The sequence below is a fragment of the Diceros bicornis genome, chromosome 10, assembly GCF_020826845.1.
Source record: "Diceros bicornis minor isolate mBicDic1 chromosome 10, mDicBic1.mat.cur, whole genome shotgun sequence".
NCBI lineage: Eukaryota > Metazoa > Chordata > Mammalia > Perissodactyla > Rhinocerotidae > Diceros > Diceros bicornis.
In genome coordinates this window covers 5476741-5500033 of record NC_080749.1, presented here as the reverse complement: position 1 = coordinate 5500033, position 23293 = coordinate 5476741, and the positions used below count along the sequence as shown (strand labels likewise).

Here is a 23293-nt window from a genome sequence, read left to right as displayed (position 1 = left end):
AAAAACATGAAATAAGTAGCGATCAATTTAACAAAATAGGTTCAAGACCTGTACACTGAAAACTACCAAACATTAGTGAGAGAAACGAACAAAGACTTAAATAAATGGAGAGAAATATCACACTAACAGACTGGAAGACTCAAATTTTTTTTTTTTTTTTTTTTTTTGGTGAGAAAGATCAGCCCTGAGCTAACATCCATGCCAATCCTCCTCTTTTTGCTGAGGAAGACCGGCCCTCAGCTAACATCTATTGCCAATCCTCCTCCTTTTTTTCCCCTTTTTCTCTCCAAAGCCCCAGTAGGTAGTTGTATGTCATAGTTGCACATCCTTCTAGTTGCTGTATGTGGGATGCTGCCTCAGCATGGCCTGAGAAGCGGTGCGTCGGTGCGCACCCGGGATCCGCACCCCGGCCGCCAGTAGCAGAGCATGGGCACTTAACCACTAAGTCATGGGGCCAGCCCCTGGAAGACTCAATATTAATGTCTCTTCTCCCCGGATTGTTCTATACAGTCAACTCAATCCCAGTAAAAGATCTCAGCAAGCATTTTTTTGTAGAAATTGATAAGCTGATTCTAAAATGTGTATAGAAATGCAAAGGATTGGGCCGGCCTGGTGGCGCAAGCGGTTAAGTGCGCGCACTCCACTGCGGCGGCCCGGGGTTCGCTGGTTCGGATCCCGGGCGCGCACCGTGGCACTGCTTGGCAAGCCATGCTGTGGCGGGGTCCCATATAAAGTGGAGGAAGATGGGCACAGATGTTAGCCCAGGGCCGTCTTCCTCAGCAAAAAAAAAAAAAAAAAAAAAAAAAAAAAAAGAGGAGGATTGGTGGATGTTAGCTCAGGGCTGATCGCCTCACAAAAAAAAAAAAAAAAAAAGAAATGCAAAGGACCTAGAATAGCCAAAACAATTTTGAAAAAGAACAAAGCTGGAGGGCTTACACTACCTGATTTCATGACTTACTGGAGTCTTATAGTAGCAATTAAGCAATTAAGACAGATGATGTAGGCATAAAGATGACCTCTATGTAGGTCAATAGAACAGAATAGAGTGCAGAAGTAGACACATGCATATACGGTCAATTGATTTTTGACAAAGTACCAAGGCAATTCAATGGGGGAAAGGTTAGTGTTTGCAACAAGTGGCGCTGGAACCACCATCCATATAGAAAAAAATGAATCAACCGCTGCTTCATGTGGTATGTAAAAATTAATAAATTTAAAATGTTGGAGATCTAAATGTAAAAGCTAAAACCATAAAGCTTCTAGAAGAAAACATAAGAGAAAACCTTTGTGACCTTGGGTAAGGCAAAAATTTCTTAGGTAGAACACAAAAACAGGAACCATAAAAAAATATTGATAGTTGGACTTCATCAAAATTAAAAACATTTCCTCATCAAAAGACACTGTTAAGTAATTAAGACAAACCATAGGCTGGAAGAAAAGTTTTGCAAAATACTTATATGACCAAGGACTTGTTGCCAGAATATGTAAAAATTCTCAAAACTCAATAAAAATATAGGCCAAAGATTTAAACAGATACATCACCAAAGAAGATATATGAATGGCAAATAAGCACGTGAAAAGATGCTTAACCTCATTAGGGATTAGGGAAATGAAAATTAAAGCTGCAATGAGATGCGCAACATACCTATTAGGATAGTTAAAAATTAAAAAAAAAAAAAAAAAACTAATTGACCACACCAAGTGCTGGGGAGAATGCAGAGTAATTGGAACACTCATTTGTTGCTGGTAGGAACACAAAATGGTACAGCCACTTTTGATAACAGTTTGGCTTTTTTTTCTTTTTAACAGAAGTATACATGTACTTCCCACGTGACTTAGCAATCCCATTCCTAGATATTTGCCCAAGAGAAATGAAAACATAAGGCCACGCAAAGATCTGTACACCACTGTTCTAGCATCTTTATTTAATAATAGCCAAGAAGTGGTGACTAGATAACAAGTTGTGGTGCATCCATATCATGGAAACGACTCAGCAATACAAGGAAAGAAACTACTGATACATCATCGCGAAAGAACACAAAAGCTTTGTGTTAAGTGAAAGAAGCCAGTCTTAAAAGGCTATTCCATTTATATGCCATTCTAGAAAAAGCAACCGAAATCAGCTCAGTGGTTGCCAGGGGCTGGGAGTGGGGCACAGAGGCTCTTTTGAGTGTGATTGAAATGTCCCATATCATGACTGTGGTGGTGGTTACACATATTTGTCAAAACAAACAGAACTGTACATTTAAAAAGAACGATGTTTTTGCATGTAAATTATACCTCAAACCTGATTTTTTAAAAAATGAATCAATGTGTCATTGTGCTGTTGACACGGACCACGTCTTCTTAAGGGGGAGCTGCCCAGGGCCTCTCTGGTTTCTCTCCTCCCCTCCCCACCCGGGTGAGCCGTGAGCAGCGTGGCTTCCATGCCAGGGTGAATGGACAGCACAGGGGAGCGGGCGTGGGCTACCAGAATGGCAGTCCTGTTAGCCCTCAGCCCCAGCCACAACCCAAGCAGCTCGGGTCTGGTCCTGGCACGATTACCAGCGCCGGGGCCAACGCCGGGTGACAACACACCCCAGAGCCGGGGAGGAGGGATGACTCGGGCTGCTCAGAGCCGGTGTCTGCTAAGCTGCGCCAAAGTGGCAGCTGTCCCTTCCTCTCTGCCCCTTCCTGGTCGACCTCCTCCTGCCCTTCACGGGCAGTCATGAAAGGGGACACCCATTTCCCCCCGGAGTTTGATCGTCGAAGAGCTTCGCGTGGTCCTCACCTCTCCAGGATACGTGGGGAGCCAAGAGAGGAAATCGTTGTCGACTGATCTGTGAAGTCTCAGGCCCTGCCCAGCTTGTAGAAACTATTTCATTTAATCCTCATACCCACCACCTGAGGAGAGTGCGATTCTTGGTCTCGCTTCTCAGATGTGGACACGAGGCCCCGGGAAGTCAAATAACCCTGCCAGGAAGGGCCGAGTTGAGGTGTAAACTCATGTGAGCCAGACCAAGGCGAGGGTTCTGAACACCCCACCGCTCGATGCCATCTGATAGCTTTGGCTGTCTGTTTTTCCCCCCACGCCCTTGGTTCTTATTCCTTTGCCTGCGTCCTCACAAGTGCAGCAAGTTTCCTGCTCACAAATGCCCTTCCTCTCTCTAAATCACAGCTGGCTGCGATACCCACGTCCTGCTCTAGCCTCTGGAGTCGGCCAGACTAAATTCGTGCCTGCGTGGGGGGACACAGATGGAAAGGGAACCCCAGCAGAGGAGGCCAATCAGCAGCGTCCACCAAGGGGTGAGGCGCCCTTTAGAACGGCGCCTGGACTCTTCCGCGGACAGAGCAGCGCCCTCTGCTGGAAACCTGCGGCAGGTGAGCAGAGACGCGTGGATTCCTGGCAGCACTCTCCAGGTGCTGCCAGCCTTTCAGAGCCAGCAGAACGCGGGAATAGCTGGTAGTGGGGACCGTCCCTGCTTCAGGGAGGTGACCCGGGTCTCCCGCCCTCCAGCCAATGAGGAGGCCATGATGCAGGCACCCCTCACTGCAGCGCCCCAGCAGGCTGACAGGCAGGAAGAGCTCTGAAAGAGGAGCCCTGCCGACCTGGTCTGGGCTGCCTTGGAGGCCTTGGCAGCACTGGTCACTTCTCCCACTGCAGCTGCCCTGGCTCTTCTGGGTGCCAGTGGTCTGGGCATCTGGGCTGGTTTGGATGTGGGTGCCTCAGGCAAAGCCCCTTATTCAGGTTCAGGATCAGCGTGTGGACACCACATAAACTTCACTTGATCAGCTGTGCTAGGCTGGGGAGCAAGTGGAAGGTGAGGAGTTCGGTGGGGAAGGGAAGGAGGGAAGGAGTCCCAGGGAACACCCACAACGCCCTGCACTTGGTAGGCAAGGTGGAGGTGGGGAGAGCCCGGAGCGATGACTCTGCAGACTTACGGGGGAGGACCCCTGAGGCAAGCCCATGGGCACAGGAGGCATTTTTACAAGTTCCTCAGCTGTGTGGTTGTGCACATGGTCTCCATGCTTCCTGAGTTGTCAGGACCACGCCTCCCCTTCTCTAGGCGGCTGCCACAGACCCTCACAAACAGCCACTGGCTCCCCACTTCCCATAGGCTCCATTCCGAATTCTATTACCTCCCACCCTCCCCCCACTCCTCCCCACCTCCAACACCTCCCCCACTGCGTGTCTCCTGTGCCTCCTGCTCCCTCCCCCCCTAAGGGCCCTGCCTCTATTACGTGGGTCCTGCCTGCCCTCAGGAGTCCAGCTGAAGCTCCACCTCCTCCAGGCAGCCTTCCCAGGCCACCCCAGCTTGTGCTGATTTCCCTTCTCTGAATTCCATAAACATCACCATCTGTACCAGCACCTGCCCTCTGCCCTGTGGGCCTGCCTTGTTAGACTTGCACCGTGTTCCTCGTTGCCTGCTGAATGGGCTGTGTGGGCCGCACAGGGCCTTGTATGTCTGAAGCTCAGGTATGTGCTGTTCCTCAGTAGGAGGCGTTGGGTTGCAAGGAACACAAGCTGCTTCAGTCAATTTAAGGAAATTAAGGAAAGAAGGGGTTTCCTAGGAGGGCAGGAGGACCCTCACGAACCCAAAGCCAGGATGTGCCCCAATCATCGAGAAGTAGGGGCCCATCCCTGCTGTTCCCTGGGACTCTCCAGGTCTCCATGGTCTCATGTCTCAGCTTCTCTCTGCATGTCTGCATCTTCCTCCTCATCAGCTTCCTCTACTGGCTTCAAAATCTCCTGAGTCTAGTGCTCACAGTGGAATGAGGGCTCTGAGGCTTTGCTCCTGCAGACTAGGGGAGAGAACCTGATTGACCCCTGGGTCAGGTGACTTCCCGGTGCAGTCACCAGAGGCCAGCGGGGCAGGGTCATGTGACCTGTGCAGGGGCTGGGACTTTGAGGAGTGTAGTCCAGACCTCCAAGGAGGGGGTTGGGTATGGAAGAAGTGGGGGTGTCTCCGGTACAGTGAGTGCGGGAGGAAGATGCCTAATAAATGCTGACGGACTGCAGGACAGGACCTGGGCAAAGGCTCCAGGACGACCCTTTACTTCCTCACTTCTCCTTTCTGGCATCCCAGCCATGAGCTGACTGCAGCCTTCCTGGAATCCTGTTTGTTTTTCTCAGTTGTTCACAAAGGTGGCTAAAAGGTGCCAGGAAGACCTGAGTTCTAGTCCAGGCCTGCCACTTACCAGCTCGGTGAATTTGGGCAAGTAAATGATTTCTGAATGTCCTCATCTGCTAATAGCGGTGACAGGAACTGCGGGGGGAGGGAGGGCTGGGAGCTGCAAGTCTAGCTGAGGGCCCGCACCCATATGGTAGGGACCCCGAAAGGCATATCTTTTCATGTTTTACATCACGAAAATCAGAAATCGGGATGGCGTGTCATTGTGTGATTGACCACGTTTCTTTCCTTTCATCCTGGCACATAAAATAGGTGCATCTTATAATTAATGGCATCCTGAGTTTGGTGAAATATGGAATCATTACCAGTTGTGCTGATCTGAGGCAAACTGCATTATCTCCGGGTAAAAATATCCCCATCTGCAAAATGGGGACAATGTCCCTCCCTCAGCCAGCCACTATGAGGCTAAAATGAGACCACATCTGTAGACAGTCTTGACAGCGCCCGTCCCTCACCTCCCTCCCTCCTGGATGGCACCACTGGTGGGCGGAGGGGGGCTCTGGGCAAACTGAGCCATCCTGAGCTGGGAACTTGTTTGTTTATCTGTGGAGAGGGAGGCCTCGGCTCTGAGGGCCAAGCAAATATTTGCAGTTATGGATTAACTCAAGTTCCAGGCTGTCATGGCGGCAGGAGGGCGACCTTGCAGTTTCTCCCTGGCCCACCCCAGTAAGTCCCCTTCGAGGCAGGTCTATGAGGGGGCTGGAGGAGGACTGAGTGGGGGTGAAGGTTGAATCCTTGAGCCAGGGTTCGAGAGGTTGGCTGGAGCTTGGGGTAAAGGGACATCAAGGCTCTGCCTCCCGCCAGACCAAGGCACTGGTTGGCATTCCTCAGGCCTGGGTGCCACAGTCACAAGGGACCCCCTCATCACACGCCTCCTTCTTTCCAGACTGCGAGGCAAGTGGAAGCTGGCAAGGGCCTCCAGGGCCCAGGCATCACCAGAGGCAGCTTGGAGCCCGGGGCCCTCCATTCTCCTCACCCCACCCCCACCTCCACACCTGGGGCGTCTGATTTAAACAAATGTCAGAACCAGCCTCAGAGGGTGTCAGCGAAGGTGGAAAGTGAGGTCAGCAGGAGGTGCCGACGGGAGCGGGCCTACCCGCCCGGCCTGCTCTTGGAGGCCATGGGGGCCCCTCAGCTTCCGCCCGGCCGGCAGGGCCACCTCTGCAGCCATGCCTGCACCCCGTGGTTTGGGGCAGGTTAAGTTTCCAGGCCCCGAGCCATACAGGCCTGGGCTTGAGTCCTAGCTCTGCTAGCTCCTGGTTATGGGTTTTTAATAAGCTACTTCACTCCTCTGAGCCTCAATTTCCCCTGCTATGAAGTGAGGTGACAACATTACCTGCCTCTTGGGCAGCTGTGAGCCTTCACTGAGACAATAATAGCTAATGTTTACTGAGGGTTTGCTATGTGCTAATCGTATTTTAAGAGCTTTATGTGGATAATTCATTTAATTCTCACAATAACCCTATAAGGCAGAACTACAGTTTTTCTATCCATTTTACAAATGAGGAAACTGAGACCCGAAGCAGTTAGGCCTCTTGCCCAACATTGCTGTCCTGGAGCTGGGATTTGCACCGGTGGTCTGACTTGGTGGCCTGCCCTCTGAACCACATACAAATCGCTGGAAAGACACCACGAGTGTCTGATAAATGTTAGCATTACTCTTAGCCTGGCCATTACCCAACCCTCACCGGAAAATGGGGCAAGGGAGGACGCCTGCCCTGGCCCTTCTGTGCTCCGTCCCCTTTGGTCTGCACCAGGACTCTGTGGCCTTTCCTCTCTCTCTCTTCACCCTTCAGACTCGGGTGGTGTGACTTAGCCCTGTATGGAGAAAGAGACTGAGGCACCAGGTGGCTGTCTGTCTAGGGAACAGGGACCCTGGCCCCACTCTTGCCCTGGCAATCAGCACACGCCGGAGGCCCTTTCATTCAGCTCCCACCTTGGGGATGGAAGGCAGAGCAGGGACTGGTGGGGCTGCCGGAAGCTCAGACGTCCTCCTCAGACAGGTATCAGCAACTCCGGAATGTGGCAGCTCGCAAGCCTCTTACTGTCCGTGACCATCTGGGGAATTTCCAGCACACCAGCACCTCCTGGTAAGGCCACTCTCCTCCCCCAGGACCCTCCCCAGGACCCTCGGGACCTTCATGCAGCATGCTCTGGCACCTGCCCAGCCCTGCACACCTTCCACCATCTCCTCTGAGCCTCAGGGTGAAACAAGAGGCGGGTGGAACAGGGATGAATTAACTGATGAGTCCCAGTCAGGCCAGCTGTTAGAACACAGCAGCAGGCCTCCGGGCAAAGTACTGTGGTGATGGCAGGGCCGGTCTGTCCTGAAGCTCCTTCCTCCTCCCTGGGGAGTGGGGCACAGAGTCCCCTGGGCCTTCCACTTCACCCACTCACTCCCTCAACTCTGAGAGCCCCAGGCCCAGGCCACCACCCACACTGCCCCAGGGCGGCCTCTTCTCCTAAAAAGCACATGTGTGGTGCCACTGCCCCAACCCAGCCCTGGTCCCCAGAGCCAACCTGAGGAGGCCAGGATGCTCGGGGAGGCCTGCAGGAGGAGTGAGCTGTCCAGTTTGTTCTACAGTCCCCACCTTCCCCTGAGCCACACCAGGCTGTTTCTTACATTTGTGCCTCTTCTCAAGCTGCTTGTCCGCCTGGGGGGCCCTTCCTCCCCCACCTTCCACCACTTGGCCACTTGGTTCATCTGTCCAGACTCAGCTCAGGTGTACCTTCCTTTCCTGGCCTTTGCATCCCCCCTTGAGCCTCTCTTGCTCACCCCCTGGCTTGATCCCTCCATCCTAGCTGTCCCCCTGTATCCAAAACAGATAATTCTCGGAGCCCAGGAGACATCTGGTGATGCTCACTGGGTGACAGGTCTGCTGCTCTCCAGGTGTGCCTGCCCAAGGGGAGGGCATGGGCAATGCTCCGTGAGGGGAGGGGAGGGTGGATGGAGGGACAGTGTCAAGTTGGGGCTGCACAGGTATATTCGGAGGACACTGAGGCTGATTTCACTTTGTAGTCTCAACAACAGCACATGTCATGGGGCACTCACTTCTGGACCAGGCACTGTACTAAGTGTTTTACATGATTATTTCATCCTCACTTTTTTGATGAATAAACTGAAGTTTAGAGAAGTAACAACACTGGCTCAAGGTCACATGGAGGTCAGGCTGGGGTTCAAAGGGAGGTCTTAATGGTCACGTCCCCTGTCCTCCAATGGTTGCCCATCTGCTTCGTGTGGAGGAAGAGAGCAGAGGAGCAGGGGAGAGCACCGTTACCTGGAGTTATAAGTCCTGAGGGGCCCAAGACAGAAACGTCCCCAGGCTGTCCCCAGATGGGCCCCCCACCTCAGGCCCCTCCACCAAAGTGCTCTCCCCCCCACCCCCCCAGACTCAGTGTTCTCCAGCAGTGAGCAGGCCCACCAGGTGCTGCGGATCCGCAAACGCGCCAACTCCTTCCTGGAGGAGCTGCGGGCTGGCAGCCTGGAGCGGGAGTGCAGGGAAGAGATCTGTGACTTTGAGGAGGCCCGGGAGATTTTCCAAGACGTGGACGACACAGTAAGGCCACCCGATTGGGTTCAGAGGAGAAGGTGCGGGGTGGGCTGATAGCCAGTGGGAGCTGGAGGAGCAGGCTGGGGCCCGACCGCTGAGGCCCTCTTTGGAGTCCCTGGAAGCAATGGGTACCAGCCCCTTCTCCTCCCAGCTTCTCGGGGCTGGTGAGTGGAATGACTAGGACGTTGGCCCTACGGTCTTGGTCAGGGCACAGGTGCCTGCAAGAAACAGAACTCTGCAATTAGCTCCAGTAAAAGAGAGTTTGGGGGACCCTTAGGCTGAGATTCCCACCCAAGTCCTCTGTAGGTGGTTCAGTCCACCCTCCACCCACAAGTGGCCACCACTGCCTCCCCGTTCTCTCTCTCTGTGAGCAAAAGGCCACCATCTCTGCCTCCACACATGCACTTGCTGATCAGGGTGCATGGGACCCAAGACGCCCTGAGGTCTGTTCACAAACACTCACTCTGTGCCTCAGTTCACATTCTCAGGGGACGGGATCTGAGGAAACGGTCTGTGTCCTCTGTGGCCCCCAGGGCCCCGTGGTGGTGGCCCTGAGGTGGTAGGAGGCACTTGGTCAGGGAGGTGGCTTCCTCATATGAGGCTCAGGCCCCCTCCATCCCCAAGGGCTCACTTCAGCTGCTAGGACCTGGGAGTTGTGCCACCCCCTGGGGTCCTCTTCCAAGCGGAGTGTAGGGACCCCCTTCCCCTTCAGGGCTTTCAAGTCTGAAGGGGGAACTCTAGTCTACTTCCTCTCCTGCCCTCAGCTGCCTCCTCCCTGACCAGATCCCCACTGCCTCTGTTCCCAAATGGCCTCTTCAGCAGATGCCAAAAAGACTTTCTCCAGGAGCAATCTGAACACATCACGTCCCTCTCATGGCTCCCCCACCTTACCCCAAGGTCTCCCTGGTCAGCGGGGCAGGGCCACTGCCATGGGGTGACTTGATGGCACATGCATCAAGCAGTGGATCTCAGGGTGGGGTGGTCCCGGACCAGCAGCAGAAGCACCACCAGGGACCTGGTTAGGAAAGCAGACTCTCTGCTGCCCAAGATCTTCTGAACTGACAATTTGTGTCTCACCAGCGAGATCCTGGTGCTCACTCAAGTTTGAGAACACTGGCTTAGGGAGAGACTAGATGCCTGAGAGATGGGAAAAGCCCAGAGGAGCGATGGGGGCTGGTGGCAGAGCAGCCTGGTGGGGGATTTGAGTCCTTCCACTGCAGAGGCTGCTGAGGTAGCAGGCACAGTCCAGAGAGCAGGCTTCCAGCTGCATAGGGGAGGGAGGTTGTGCCCAGGATGTGGGGTGGAGATGGGCAGGGAGCCGGGCCGGGCAAGGAGGAGCGTGGCCTTACTCAGGGTGCAGCTGCACCAGTGGCTGGTGACAAGCAGGGGTTGATTCCTCTTTGTCTGGAAGCCCTTCCCTACCCTGCCCCCTAAGAGGCTCCCCTGCCCCACCTGGGCCAGACCCGGGAGGCTCCCCATATACGCACATGGGCGGACGACCCCTGACGCTACCCCTTCTCTCCACAGCTGGCCTTCTGGTCCAAGCACCACGGTGAGTGCGCTCTAGGCCCCTGGCTGCGGCGCCCGCGCCCCCTCGGGGTCTCTGGGCCGCTGTGGAGACAGGGAAGAGGCTGGCGGCACCAGTGACGCCCCACCCCCACTCCATGTCGCAGACGGGGACCAGTGCGCGGCCCCGCCCCCGGAGCACCCGTGCGACAGCCCGTGCTGCGGGCAGGGCACCTGCATCGACGGCATTGGCGGCTTCCGCTGCGACTGCGCCCGGGGCTGGGAGGGCCGCTTCTGCGTGCACGGTGAGACGGCCGGCCTGGCGGGCGGGGGACGGCCGGGCGGCGGGGGGCGGGGGGTGCCGGGCGCGCCGTGCCACCGTGCCCCGTACCCTCCCGCGCCCCTCCTGTCCGCGCAGAGGCGCGCTTCTCCAACTGCTCCGTGGACAACGGCGGCTGTGCGCACTATTGCCTGGAGGAGGAGGGCAGGCGCCGCTGCGGCTGCGCGCCCGGCTACCGGCTGGGAGACGACCACCGGGAGTGTGAGCCCGAAGGTGAGCCCCTGAGCGGGGCGGGGCACAGGGAGACTCCGGGGAGTCCCAGTCAAGGGAGACGGGCCCGCCCCCCACATGCTCCTGCAGTGCAGTCAGCCCAAGAGGAGAGAGGCTGCCCTGGGCTGGTTTCTTGCCTGCTCTTTTCCTGGCTTGCCCGACTTCCTCCAGGTCCCCCTGCTCACCTTGGGAACAACTCCTGGAGCTTAAGCCCATAGGTAGCTCATCTCCCAAACTCTGAGCGGATGCAGGAGGCCAGGTGTCCAGCATCGTCCTCCCTCTATCCGGGGGGGCTTTATTTCCTTAAGACACCGGGTCCAGCCCAGCATCCCGTTCCCCCTTCACCTCTGGCTTCCTTGAGAAGAGACGGGACCCATGATTCAGCCTTCTTTTTAAATTTTCCTTTTTATACCTTTTAATTTTTATCAAATTTATATATGTACAAAGCAGTCTGAGTTTTACAACTGTTATAATGAATTTCAGCAAGGTGTTCCCTGGTGTGGGCCCTCTTTCTTGGTTGCACAGTGCCCTTGGTGGACCCTTTTAAGGGGAAATTTGGATTTTCCGCCTCTAGGAACATTTCTTCTGTTGTTTCTTTGATGATCTCCCCTCTGCTTTCCCTTGTTTCTTTCTGGACCTCCTGTTTTTCCGGTCTCTTTCCTCTGGGCGGATCTGCTAGTTTTATTCTCTCTTCTACCTTCCATCTCTGACTTCATGCTCCTCTTTCAGGAAACTCCCACAGCTTATATTCTAGTCCTTTCACTGAAAAAAATTTCTAATTTTTTATTTTGAAATAAGTAGAGATTCTCAGGAAGTTGCAAAGCAATGCCTGGTGCACCTGTCGGCCTGTGGGCTTTCCTGTGAGGCCCCGAAGGCCCAGGTCACTGGCAGACCCCTTCCTGCCCAGCCCCTTAGGTCTGTACTTCAGGCCAAGTTCTGAGAGGAATCCTCCAGGCTCTGGCTTGGGTGGTTCTGGCCTGGCTTCCAGCCCCTTGGAGCAGGGTGGGGAAGGGGAGCTGGCGTCTGCAGGTCTGCGTGACTCCCTCTGGTCAGCCTTGCATGCCACTCTTTCCTGTGGCAGTGACTGGAGTCCCCAGGTGACAGTCTCTGGTTCACCCTCTGCAAAGAATACACCTATGGTCTGCTGCGGGGGTGAGAGGGGGCAGTCAAGCTACTGCTGAGGGTCGGGACAGAGGTCTAGGGCTCTAGCAGCTTCTTCTACAAACTGTCACCATTCCTGTCTGTGGTCCCCTCTGCGCTGTGTCCTGCAGAAGCGCTGGCTTCCTGGGGGTCTGTGGTCAGAGCTCTGCTTCTGGCATCCCCTGTCCCTGGCTGAGGTTTTTGCTTTCTCAGTCAGCCAAGTCAGTTACCATGTCCATCTGCTGTCCAGCTTCTGGAATTTTGTTGCTGTTGTCGCGTCGCCCTTCTCTGCCATGATGCAGTTCCCTGGCTGGTGGTTTCCTACTGCTCCTACAACAGGTCTCCATCTCTCAGCCTAGCGTGAAGGGGCCCTCACGAGCAGCCCCTGGCAGACCTCCCAGCCCTCAGTTCTCTGTTATGTGCTATCTCCTCTGCCCAGAGGACCTCACAGCCGTGCTCAGAGCTACTTTGAGGCTCTCCAGGAATGCCCACCTCCTCCTCCCCATAATTTCTTACCTCTGTTAGGAGCTTGGCAGCATCCCAGCATGAGACCTTACTTATGTATCTCACGATTACTCCCAACGGCCCTGGGGTATACTAAGCTCCGTGAAGTTTAACAACCTGCGCAAGCGCACACAGCTAGGTAGTGATGCTATGACCAAGGTAGTGTCTGACCTTTGCCATTAGGTGGCACTGCTTGTTGACTGACTGACTGACCCAAGGGGTTTGCAGGTTAATATAATTGAGTGACTAAGCATCATTTATCCCTTTAACTCCACAATGCAGCAAACTAGCCTGCAGGCAGGAGGTGGACAAAGACGGGAGGGTGGAGGAGGGCAGTCTCCGGAGCAGTGCCCAGCAGGTACTCACCAGCTTCCCCTACCTTCAGTGACGTTCCCTTGTGGGAGGCCAGGGAAGCGAATGGAGAAGAAGCGCAAGAACCTGAAACGTGACACAGACCAAGTAGACCAGTTAGATCCGAGGCTCGTCAACGGGCAGCTGACCGGATGGGGAGACAGCCCCTGGCAGGTGAGAGGAGGGGCAACAGCCACCCTCTTCAGCTGGGTCTGGAGTCACTGAGTCCCTGCTGGGAGTCCCTGCTGGGAGTCCCTGCTCAGGATGCACAAACGGGGAGGGGACATGCTGCCTCTGTGGCGGGGGGTGGGGGGGGGTGGGAAGGGTGGCGAGTGCTAAGGGGGGTTCAGGGAAAGTTGGAGGAAACCCAATGGGAGAGGAGCAGCCAGGGCAGGGTCGGCTAGGGCCCGGGGCTTGGGGGAATGTGCAGGAAGGAGAGTTATAGTTTTAAAAAAGAGCTGGAAAGACAATGCTTTGCTGGTGGGGTTTTAGGCAGAGGCTTGGCTGATGGGAGAAGTGTTTCAGTGGGGGAGGGCAAAGAAGGAGGGTCGACCCCTGGGTACTTCTCCAGCCTCACCGTGGGAACTAACGCTTATTTGGCCCCCTCTCTGCCGGGCACATGGAGAGGGGGTACAGAAATCAATAAGCTGGGGATTGGCAGGCCTTGGGGAGCTCACAGACTCCAGGATGGTCAGGCCCCTGAACACACGGCAATCCAGAGGGACCAGAGTCAGGATGGCCAGCAGGACAGAGTCTGAGGGAACCCTGATGGGGATACCCAAGGCAGCCTGGGGGCCTCAAAGGCTTCCCAGAGGACTCGAGGCCCAGCCTGAACCCCCAAGGGAGAGAAGGACTCTCTGGGTGCTGCTGAGGATGACTATAAGAACAGCGTGGGCAAAGGCAGGGAGATACCTTGGAAGAGGCCAACTCCATAAAACATGCAGAAATAGAAAATGCCAGAAAAGAGCCATAAGTCCATGCCCGCATTTCCCATGCCCATGTCCAGGGAACCCAGGAAAGATCTACTCCTGCAGCTGGTGCCTTAGGTTTGAGAACTGTGCCAGGTGCTGTGCTGAGACCCAGGGGCCCGGACCTGGAGTTGTGCTGTGACGTCACGACCCACCCCCATTCCAGGTGATCCTGCTGGACTCCAAGAAGAAGCTGGCCTGCGGGGCGGTGCTCATCCACACCTCCTGGGTGCTGACCGCAGCCCACTGCATGGAGGACTCCAAGAAGCTCTTCGTCAGGCTCGGTGCGGGCTGGAGCCAGGCGGGAGGGGGCCACCGGTTCAGGCTGGCTGGGTTTGGGGACCCTGGTCTCTGGGCTGCTTGAGCTCCACGGAAGGTGTTTAGAGGAAGAGGCTCTGTGCTCCCACCCCACCTCTCTTGTGGTGGAATTTTAGACACAGTGACACCTGGTATTTTGCAAGTAGGGGATTCTCTGGTGCCCTCTTCAAATCTGGGCCCGGGTGCTTGCACACATGTGTCTGCAAGTGAGGGGGTTACACACACACTTGCTTCTTCACTCTCACTTGGAGCAGACTGTGTGTGTGGACCCCCAGCACCCTCAGGCACAGAGACCCCCAAGGCAGCCACCTGGCCCAGCCTCAGGGCCATGCTTCACACGGACTGACGGGGGTAGAGCTGTGCAGCAGGGGCCCTGGCATCTGCCACAACAGCCTGCTGCTTCCCTGCAGTAGTCCGGGGCCCCCAAGCCAAGCCCCACTTTATACCAACTTCTGGAGGGGGCTCTCCCTCCACTCTATATGCAAAAAAGAAGGAAAAGGTGTATTGAGAATGACCAAATTCACACTCCCTACAGTTACCTGCAGCACAACCAGTGGCCTGTGGCCTCCCATGGAGCTCCACTTGGAATTCCCAGTGCCCCTCCCCTCCACTTCTAGGAACCATCAGCCTTGCCTGAGAGGACCTTGTCTCTCGTGTGTGGTCCAGATCTCTCCTCCCTGGCAGAGCTGTGTCCCGTTGGTCCTCCTCTCTGGGTCTTGCTGCTCCTGCCATGCCCCCCATCATGGCGTGTCCCTGCCCTGTGCTCAGGCCAGGCACTGCTGGCAGGAGAGTCTTGGCTCTCCAGCTGCAGTCACACATCCCTTTGTGGCTCTGGTCTGTGTCGCGGGTTTCCAGGGAGTCTCGGGCTTCCCTGCTGACTGTCCACTGCTGTTACTTCCCAGGCCCCCCTGCTCCGTCTGTGAGTGAGTCCTGAATTCAGACCAGCATATTGCCCCCTTAGGATTGACACCCATGGGCCATTACCCTCGATAGGGATCCGAGGTGCAGACATGTGGCCCATGGTGGTGCCTGGGACATGCAGTGACCACTCCAGCTGTGGACCCACTTCCTGCCCTCCCCCAGGGCCTTCATGAGCTCAACAGTTGTGTCGGCCTCCCCTAAGCCCACTCTGACAGCCCCTCTGCCCTGCAGGGGAGTATGACCTGCGGCGCCGGGAGAAGTGGGAGGTGGACCTGGACATCAAGGAGGTCCTCGTCCACCCTAACTACAGCAAGAGCACCAGCGACAACGACATCGCACTGCTCCGCCTGGCCCAGCCTGCCACCCTCTCGCAGACCATTGTGCCCATCTGCCTCCCGGACAGCGGCCTTTCGGAGCGCCAGCTCACCCAGGTCGGCCAGGAGACAGTGGTGACGGGCTGGGGCTACCGCAGTGAGATCAAGAGAAACCGCACCTTTGTCCTCAACTTCATCAAGGTTCCTGTGGTCCCGCACAGCGAGTGCGTCCGGACCATGCACAACGTCGTCTCTGAGAACATGCTGTGCGCGGGCATCCTTGGGGACCCGAGGGACGCCTGTGAGGGTGATAGTGGGGGGCCTATGGTCGCCTTCTTCCGTGGCACCTGGTTCCTGGTGGGCCTGGTGAGCTGGGGTGAGGGCTGTGGGCGCCTCCACAACTACGGCGTTTACACTAAAGTCAGCCGCTACCTCGACTGGATCCACGGCCACATCAGAGCTGCGGATGCCTCCCTTGAGAGCCAGGTGCCGTAGCCTCCCTCCCTCTTGTGTCTGGGCCCCAGAGGCCACTCTTGAATGGGAGCTGGGTTGTTGAATGGCAATATGTGGGACATTAAATGGGACCTGCAGCAAGCACACCAGCTTCTGTCTTTCCATCCTTTTTCTGGGCTGTTCTGGAGGGAAGTTTATTGAGCATCTACTGCATGTCCCACACTTTATGGACAGAATCTTATGGAATGCCCACAGCAACTCTATGGGGTAGGGAGGAGCAGATCTAAGTTTGGGGGGGCCTGAAGCTGATAACATTTGGTGGGGGCTCTCTTTATGGAAAAGAATAAAAAATGTGACTACAAACTGTGAGAGCCCCTGCCAGGGCCTTGGAAGGAGCCTGTGCAAGTCAGGGGTCCTGAAGCTGAGGTGTGACAGTAAACCCAACTGTGAAGGTGAGACTTGAGCTCGTGGTACAGAGGAGGAGACAGGTTCAGGAAGGTTTACTGGGTGGGTCCACGATTCAAATCTCGGTCTGACTCCCCAACCCAGGTACTCCTGTCTGTTCTCCAGGCAGCTGTTTTGAGCACCTACTGGTGTGGAGCCATCATCAGCCCTGTAGCGGAAGTAGCCAGAGACCTAGAAGGTCTAGTTGGACCCAGAAGGTTGGTTCAGCCCAGAATGAGCTCACAGTGTCGTTGGGGAAGCTGTTCAAGAACAATGTTCCATAATCACGAATAGCAGTAATCAAGAGGCGCTGTCTTGACCTAGCCTTACAGGTGTTACTGGATGAGACACAGAAATAAGTTAGGATGTACCTGATACAAAGGGATAGTGGCGAGACAAAGCCAGGACACTTAGTCTAAAGTTGTAAACTTAGTCTAACTCTCTATGTGGCCTTGGGCAAGTCACTTCTCTGGGCATCAGCAAAATGAAGGGATTAGATGAGAGCACTGGTTCTCAATCCTGGCTGTACAGTTGAATCTCCTGGGGAGCTTTCAAAAACATCTATGTCCAATTTCACCCTCAGTGATTATGGTTTAATTGATTTAGGGTAGGGGACCCAGACATTGATATTTTTAAAGCTCCCCAGGTTATTTTAATGTGTGATGGTGTTGAAGACCACTGGACGAAATGATCTTTAAGGGCCTTTTCTGCTGGGGTAGGTGCTAGTTCTACGACTCTCAGGGCCAATGAGAATGAAGCCCAGCAATCTCAGAAAGTATAGCACAAGTCCGTCCATAGTAAAGGAGGCCCTGACTCGTGATTACACCTGGCTCGTCAGGACCATGGCTGCTGCTTACAGACCAGAGGAGACACCAGGACCTGCTGAGTTATCCACGTGCTGCCACAGGAAAAGAGGCCTGCCTGAGACAGGGCCTGCAGGATCCACCTCCTTACAAACCCAGCAAAGGGACAGGTGGGGCTGCTCGGAACTGGGAGGAAGCCAGGCCCGGAGCTGGGACCATTTGCTGGTTAGTGTATTGGGCCAGTGTCCTCCACACTTGCAGTGGGACATGAGGGATTGAGAGAGTCTTTGCCCCTGTTAAAGATTCCCCAGGTGAGTTTTTGTCAAGACAGCTAACTAGCTTGGGCAAGATAACTTCTGGCATCACAGCATGAGGAGACCTACTGACCTTTTCCCCAGCAAAACTAGTGAAAATTATAAAAACAAACAAACATTTAAAGTCTCTGGAAATGCTCCTATGGGCAAATGAAACAAGAACAAAAATACAACTTTTTTCTTTTTTTTGCTGAGGAAGATTTGCCCTGAGCTAACATCTGTCGCCAATCTTCCTCTTTTTTTTTTTTTGTGCGCCACTGCCACAGCACTGACAGACAAGTGGTGTAGTTCCATGCCCAGGAACCAAACCTGGGCCACCCAAGCAGAGTGCGCTGAAATTTAACCACTAGGCCATTGGGGCTGGCCCGAGAATACAACTTTTAATCCAATGCAAAAAAGGTTGATCTAACAGAAAGCAAAGAAAGAGAATCAAAATAAATAAGCAGCACATAAAATTCAATTGCATTTCCATATATTAACAATGAACATGTGGAAACCAATATTAAAAACACAACACCACTTCCAATCACTCTAAAGAAAATGAAGTACTTAGATATAAATTTAACAAAACATGTAATCTGTGTGGTGAAATTTACAAAATGCTGATGAAGGAAATTAAAGAAGAACTAAATACATGGAGAGACATATTGGAAGACGCAACACAGTAAAACTGTCAATTTTCCCAAAATTAATCTATAGGTTTAACACAATTCCTATCAAAATTCCAGCATGTTTTTTTTTTGTAGACATAGACAAGCTTATTATAAAATATATATGGAAAGGCAAGGGACCTTAAATAGCTAAAACACTTTAGAAAAAGAAGAATAAATTAGGAGGAATCACTCTGCCCAGTGTCATGACGTATAATCTACAGTAATCAAGACTGTGTCACGGTATTGGTGGAGGGAGAGACACGTAGGTGAATGGAACAACATAGAGAACCCAGAAATAGACCCACACAATGGCCGTCTGATTTTTGACAAAAGTGCAAAAGCAATTCAATGGAGGAAGGAGAGCCTTTTCAACACACGGTGCTGGGACAATGGGGCATCCATAGGCCGAAAAATGAACCTCAACCTAAGTTTCACACCTTATACAGATCTTCCTCCACTTACAATGAGGTTACGTCCTGATAAACCCACCGTAAGTTGAAAATACCGTAAGTGGGAAACATTTAATACACCTAATCTACCGAACAGCATAGGTTGGTCTCGCCTACCTTAAACGTGCTCAGAACACTCACATTAGTCTGCATTTGGGCAAAATCATCTAACATAAAGCCTATTTTATAAAAAAGTGTTAATAGCTCATGTAATTTATTGAATACTGTACTAAAAGTGAAAGACAGAATGGTTGTCTGGGTACGGAATGGTTGTGAGTGTATGAGTTGTTCACCCTCGTGATCGCCAGGCTGATGGGAGCTGCAGCTCGCTGGTGCTGCCCAGCATCACAAGAGAGGATTGTACCACATGTTGCTAGCCCGGGAAAAGATAAAAATTCAAAATTTGAAGTACATTTCTATTGAATGCATATCACTTTTGTGCTATCATAAAATTGAAAAAATCATAAGTCAAACCATCATAAATTGGGAACTGTCTATAAAAATATTAACTCAAAATGGACTTAAATGTAAAACTATAAATTAAACAAGAAGAAAGGACAGTTAATGGAATAAGATAGAAATAATAATAATAAATGTACTTCAGTTAAACTTACCAATTAAAAGAGAGAATTCTCAGAATAAAAAAAATAAACCTGACAATATATTATTTACAGACAACTTAAAAATTAAAAACACCGAAAGACTGAAAATAAAGAAGGCTAGAAATTCCATACAAATTTGAATGAAAAGAAAGCTGATAGTGATTTTAATAACTGATAAAATGGAAATCAAGGAAAAAAATGTAAACAACAATGATGAACATTAAATACTGATAAAAGAATCAATCATGTATAAAGACATAATCATCATAAAATAACATGTGCCTCTGACAATGTAACTGCAAAATATGTGAACCAACAATTAACAGAGGTACTGGGAGAAATAAATAATTATAGTTGGAGATTTTTAAAAACTCAGAAACCAACAGATTTAAAAATAAGTGGATATATAGAAGATGAAGACAATAAAATTAATAAGCTTGAACAATTCTTTTTTAATACACTGGGAGAATTTACAAAAATATACTGGGCCATGAAGGAAGCCTTAATAAATACAAGGGCCCAACATGATACAGAACATATCCTTCAGCCAAAAGGCAATGAAAATAAAAATTAATAACAAAAAATAGTTTGAAAATATTATATGTTTTCAAACCAACATATTAGTGAGAAATTAAGAGTAAGAATTAAATGTTAAATAGTGGGACACAGCTGAAGCAATGCATAGAGGAAAATTATATCTTTAAATACACTTATCAAGAAACAAAAGTTAAAAGCAAGTGTGTATTAGCCAGGTTCTCCAGAGAAACAGAACCAACAGGATGGAGATTATATATATATCTCCTATATATATCTGAGAGAGAGAGAGAGGACATCGATTGATTTTAAGGAATTGGCTCACGTGATTGTGGAGACGTGGCCAGTCCAAAATCTTATGGGATAGACTGGCAGGCTGGAGGCTCAGAGAAGAGTGGAAGTTTTAGTCCAAAGGCCATTTGCTGGCAGAATTACCTTCTTGCTCAGGTGAGGTCAGTCTTTATTCTATTAAGGCCTTCGACTGATTGGATGAGGCCCACCCACATTATGGAAGATAATCTGCTTTACTCAGTCTACTGATTTAAATGTTAATCTCTTCCAAAAAATCCCTTCAAAGAAAACGTCCGGGATAATGTTTGACTAAATATCTGAGCACCATGGCCAAGATTACACATAAAATTAACCATCACAAAGTGTTATGGGTTGAACTGTGTCCCCCCAAAATTCATATGTTGAAATCCTAAGAAAGTGACTTCAGAAGGTGACATCATTTGGAAATAGGGTCACTGCAGATGTAATTAGTTCAGATGAAGTAATACAGGAGAAGAATGGGCCCCTAATATGACTACCATTTTTATAAAAAGGGAGAAATTTGGATATAGACACACCAAGAAGGAAGAAGATGTGAACATACATGGAGACGCCAAGTGACCATGAAGTCAGAAATCTGGGTGATGCTTCTACAAGCCAAGCAACGCCAAAGATGGCCAGCAAACCACCAGAAACTGGGAGAGATGCGTAGAACAGGTTCTCCCTCACAGCCAGCAGAAGGAACCAGCCCTGCTGACACTTTGATCTTGGACTTCTAGCCTCGAGAACTGTGAGACAATACATTTCTGTTGGTTAAGCCCCTAGTCTGTGGTACTTTTTTACAGTAATCTAATACAGCAATCTAATACAGCAAGTGACACAAGAATTCTATTTAAGAACCTAGAAAAAGTAACACAAACCCAAAGAAACAAGAGAGAAGGAAATATAAAGAAAAGGGGGCAGAAATCAGTGTAACAATGTTACCAAAACAAAGTAGATTCCTTCCTGGTGAGTTAAAATTAGACTCTCCACCAGAAGTAGTTGTCACACAAAGTAGCGTTTATTTGCAGTAAATAGGAGATCATGCAGAATCATCTCCAAAGTCATGGCTCTCTCCAAACACAAATAAAAAGGGGCCTTTTATTTTGGACGGGGAATGAATATTCAAAAGGGAGAGGTGGGTATTCACTTGCGCAGGCTCAGTTGGAAAACACGCTTCCATATACATTGCAGGTTATGGTAATAAGGCCTAAGCTCCCCTCAAAGAGGAGATCTTAGCATTAAAGATGAGGCAAAGATCATCTCTTGGGCACTTGTTCGGCACGTCTGCGCAGGTGCTGCTCTTGCAGTAGGCTCTGTCTGGTTCAGGATGGTTGTTGATGGCATCTCTTAACATAATAAAAAAAAAAAACAATTTGGAGAAACAGTTAAATGCTTCCAAAACCTCCCTTGAGTTCCTTGCGGCAATTAATCGGTGACAACAACAGAAGGGTACATGACGAACTGGAGCCAGGAAACAAAATCAAAACCAGTGCTTTGAAAAGAGGAATGAGAGGTAGATCAATAGCAAGGGTAAAAGCAGGAAATGCAGATTAAAAAGATAAGAATGAAGAGAGGGAACTGGGGGTTCTGTTTCAAGATGGCAATGAACTCACGTCCTCTCACAGACACACCGAATCTACAGATACATATGGAACTATATGCTCTGAAAAAAAACACAGCTGAGAGACTCTTACACAATGAGCAAATGAGACAAAACCCAAATTGAAGTGGGTAGGAGAGGCTGAGACACATCCTCAACATAAACCCCACTTCCAGTGCAGCGACCCATAACCAAGAGGGAACTCACGGGCCGGCCCCATGGTGTAGCGGTTAAGTGCTCGCGCTCTGCTGCTGGCGGCCTGGCTCAGTTGGAAAACATGCTTCCATATACATTGGATCCCGGGTGCGCACTGATGCACCGCTTGTCAGGCTGTGCTGTGGCAGCATCCCATATAAAGTAGAGGAAGATGGGCACGGATGTCAGCCCAGGGCCAGTCTTCCTCAGCAAAAAGAGGAGGATTGGCACCGATGTTAGCTCAGAGCTGATCTTCCTCACAAAAAAAAAAAAAAAAGGAACTCACAACTCCAAGCTTTTTCCTGAGGAAAGAAGGGTTTGAACCCCAAATCTGGCACCCCAAATTTTAAGACCTTCACCTGAGAGATGAGCGCCCAAAGCGTCTAGCTTTGAAGCCCACAGGGCTTACATCCATGAGACCCATAAGGCTATAGAGAACTGAGAAACAGTTCTTAAAGGGCTCACATGCGCAGACTCACCCACCCCAGAGCCCAACGTAAAGGCAGCTGACTGAGTAGCGCCCAGACTTCCTGTGAAAGCAACTTATTTGCTTCTCATAAAGCATCCGCCTGAGGGGTAGACATTTAAATTAGCATACATCTGGGCCAGCCCGATGGCGCAAGAGGTTAAGTGCGTGCACTCCGCTACAGCGGCCCGGGGTTTGCTGGTTCAGATCCCGGGCATGCACTGATGCACTGCTTGTCAAGCCATGCTGTGGTGGCGTCCCGTATAAAGTATAGGAAGATGGGCATGGATGTTAGCCCAGGCCCAGTCTTCCTCAGCGAAAGAAAAAAAAAAAAAGAGGAGGATTGGCAGATGTTAGCTCAGGGCCAGTCTTCCTCACAATAAATAAATAAATAAATAAATAAATAAATTAGCACACATCTAGAGGCCTACTGAAATACCCTCCAAAGACAGAGGCAGGTGGGTGCCATCTTTGCACTCTCCCTCTGCCTCCTTCCAGGTGGCGGGTATCTCCCAGAAAGCAGCTTGTACCTGTCACTGCACAAAGGGCACGATCTGCTTGCCATGAGATAAAAGCCAGTCATCAGGAGGCAAGATGGTGGAAAAGAAAGGGCAGTTTATTACAGCTTGCTAGCAAGGGGGAAGATGGCTGACTAATGTCTCAAAGAACCATCTTACAGAACAAAGACCACAGGCCAGTTAAAGACCACAGGCCAGTTACATAAAGGGCTGGTCTCTGAGTGATGGAGGGGGAGGCATCTGGCTCCAGGGTGGGGGCATCCAATCTGATTGCTGCATGGAGGCCTCTGGTCTCCGGGTGGGGGCATCCATCTGGTCTTAGTTCCTGAGTCTTTTGCTTTACTTGACAAGCACCAGGGACTGGAACAACGCCCTACACCCTGATCTTTCAGTTGTCATTGATGATGGCTGTCAGCATAGACTCTCTGCCTGGGGGTCATCACATCACATTCCTAAGGAACTCAAAGGAATAAAATTATCAACTTATAGCAGCTGAGAGGGGCCATAAAATCCACAGAGTTAGTCAGAGGTCATTTCAAGTCACAATATGGTTTCCCCTCTACAATATGGCTTCCCTTATGTCAACTCTGTATTGAGCCCGTATCATACCCTCCTCTGGCACCCTGATTTTTGCTGCTGCTGCCCAGGGAACACCT

The 23293-nt window shown here is 51.5% G+C and overlaps 1 protein-coding gene across 1 annotated transcript; it reads left to right on the top strand.

Annotated features, from left to right (window-relative positions):
• Positions 1–4222: 4222 nt before the first annotated feature.
• PROC (protein C, inactivator of coagulation factors Va and VIIIa) lies at positions 4223–15962 on the top strand. The gene is made up of 9 exons (XM_058548758.1): positions 4223–4456; positions 7171–7261; positions 8562–8728; positions 10250–10274; positions 10396–10533; positions 10647–10781; positions 12808–12947; positions 13908–14025; positions 15212–15962. Exons 1-9 carry the CDS (start codon positions 4412–4414, stop codon positions 15787–15789), a joined length of 1437 nt encoding a protein of 478 aa, XP_058404741.1. The 5' UTR covers positions 4223–4411; the 3' UTR covers positions 15790–15962.
• Positions 15963–23293: the final 7331 nt, after the last annotated feature.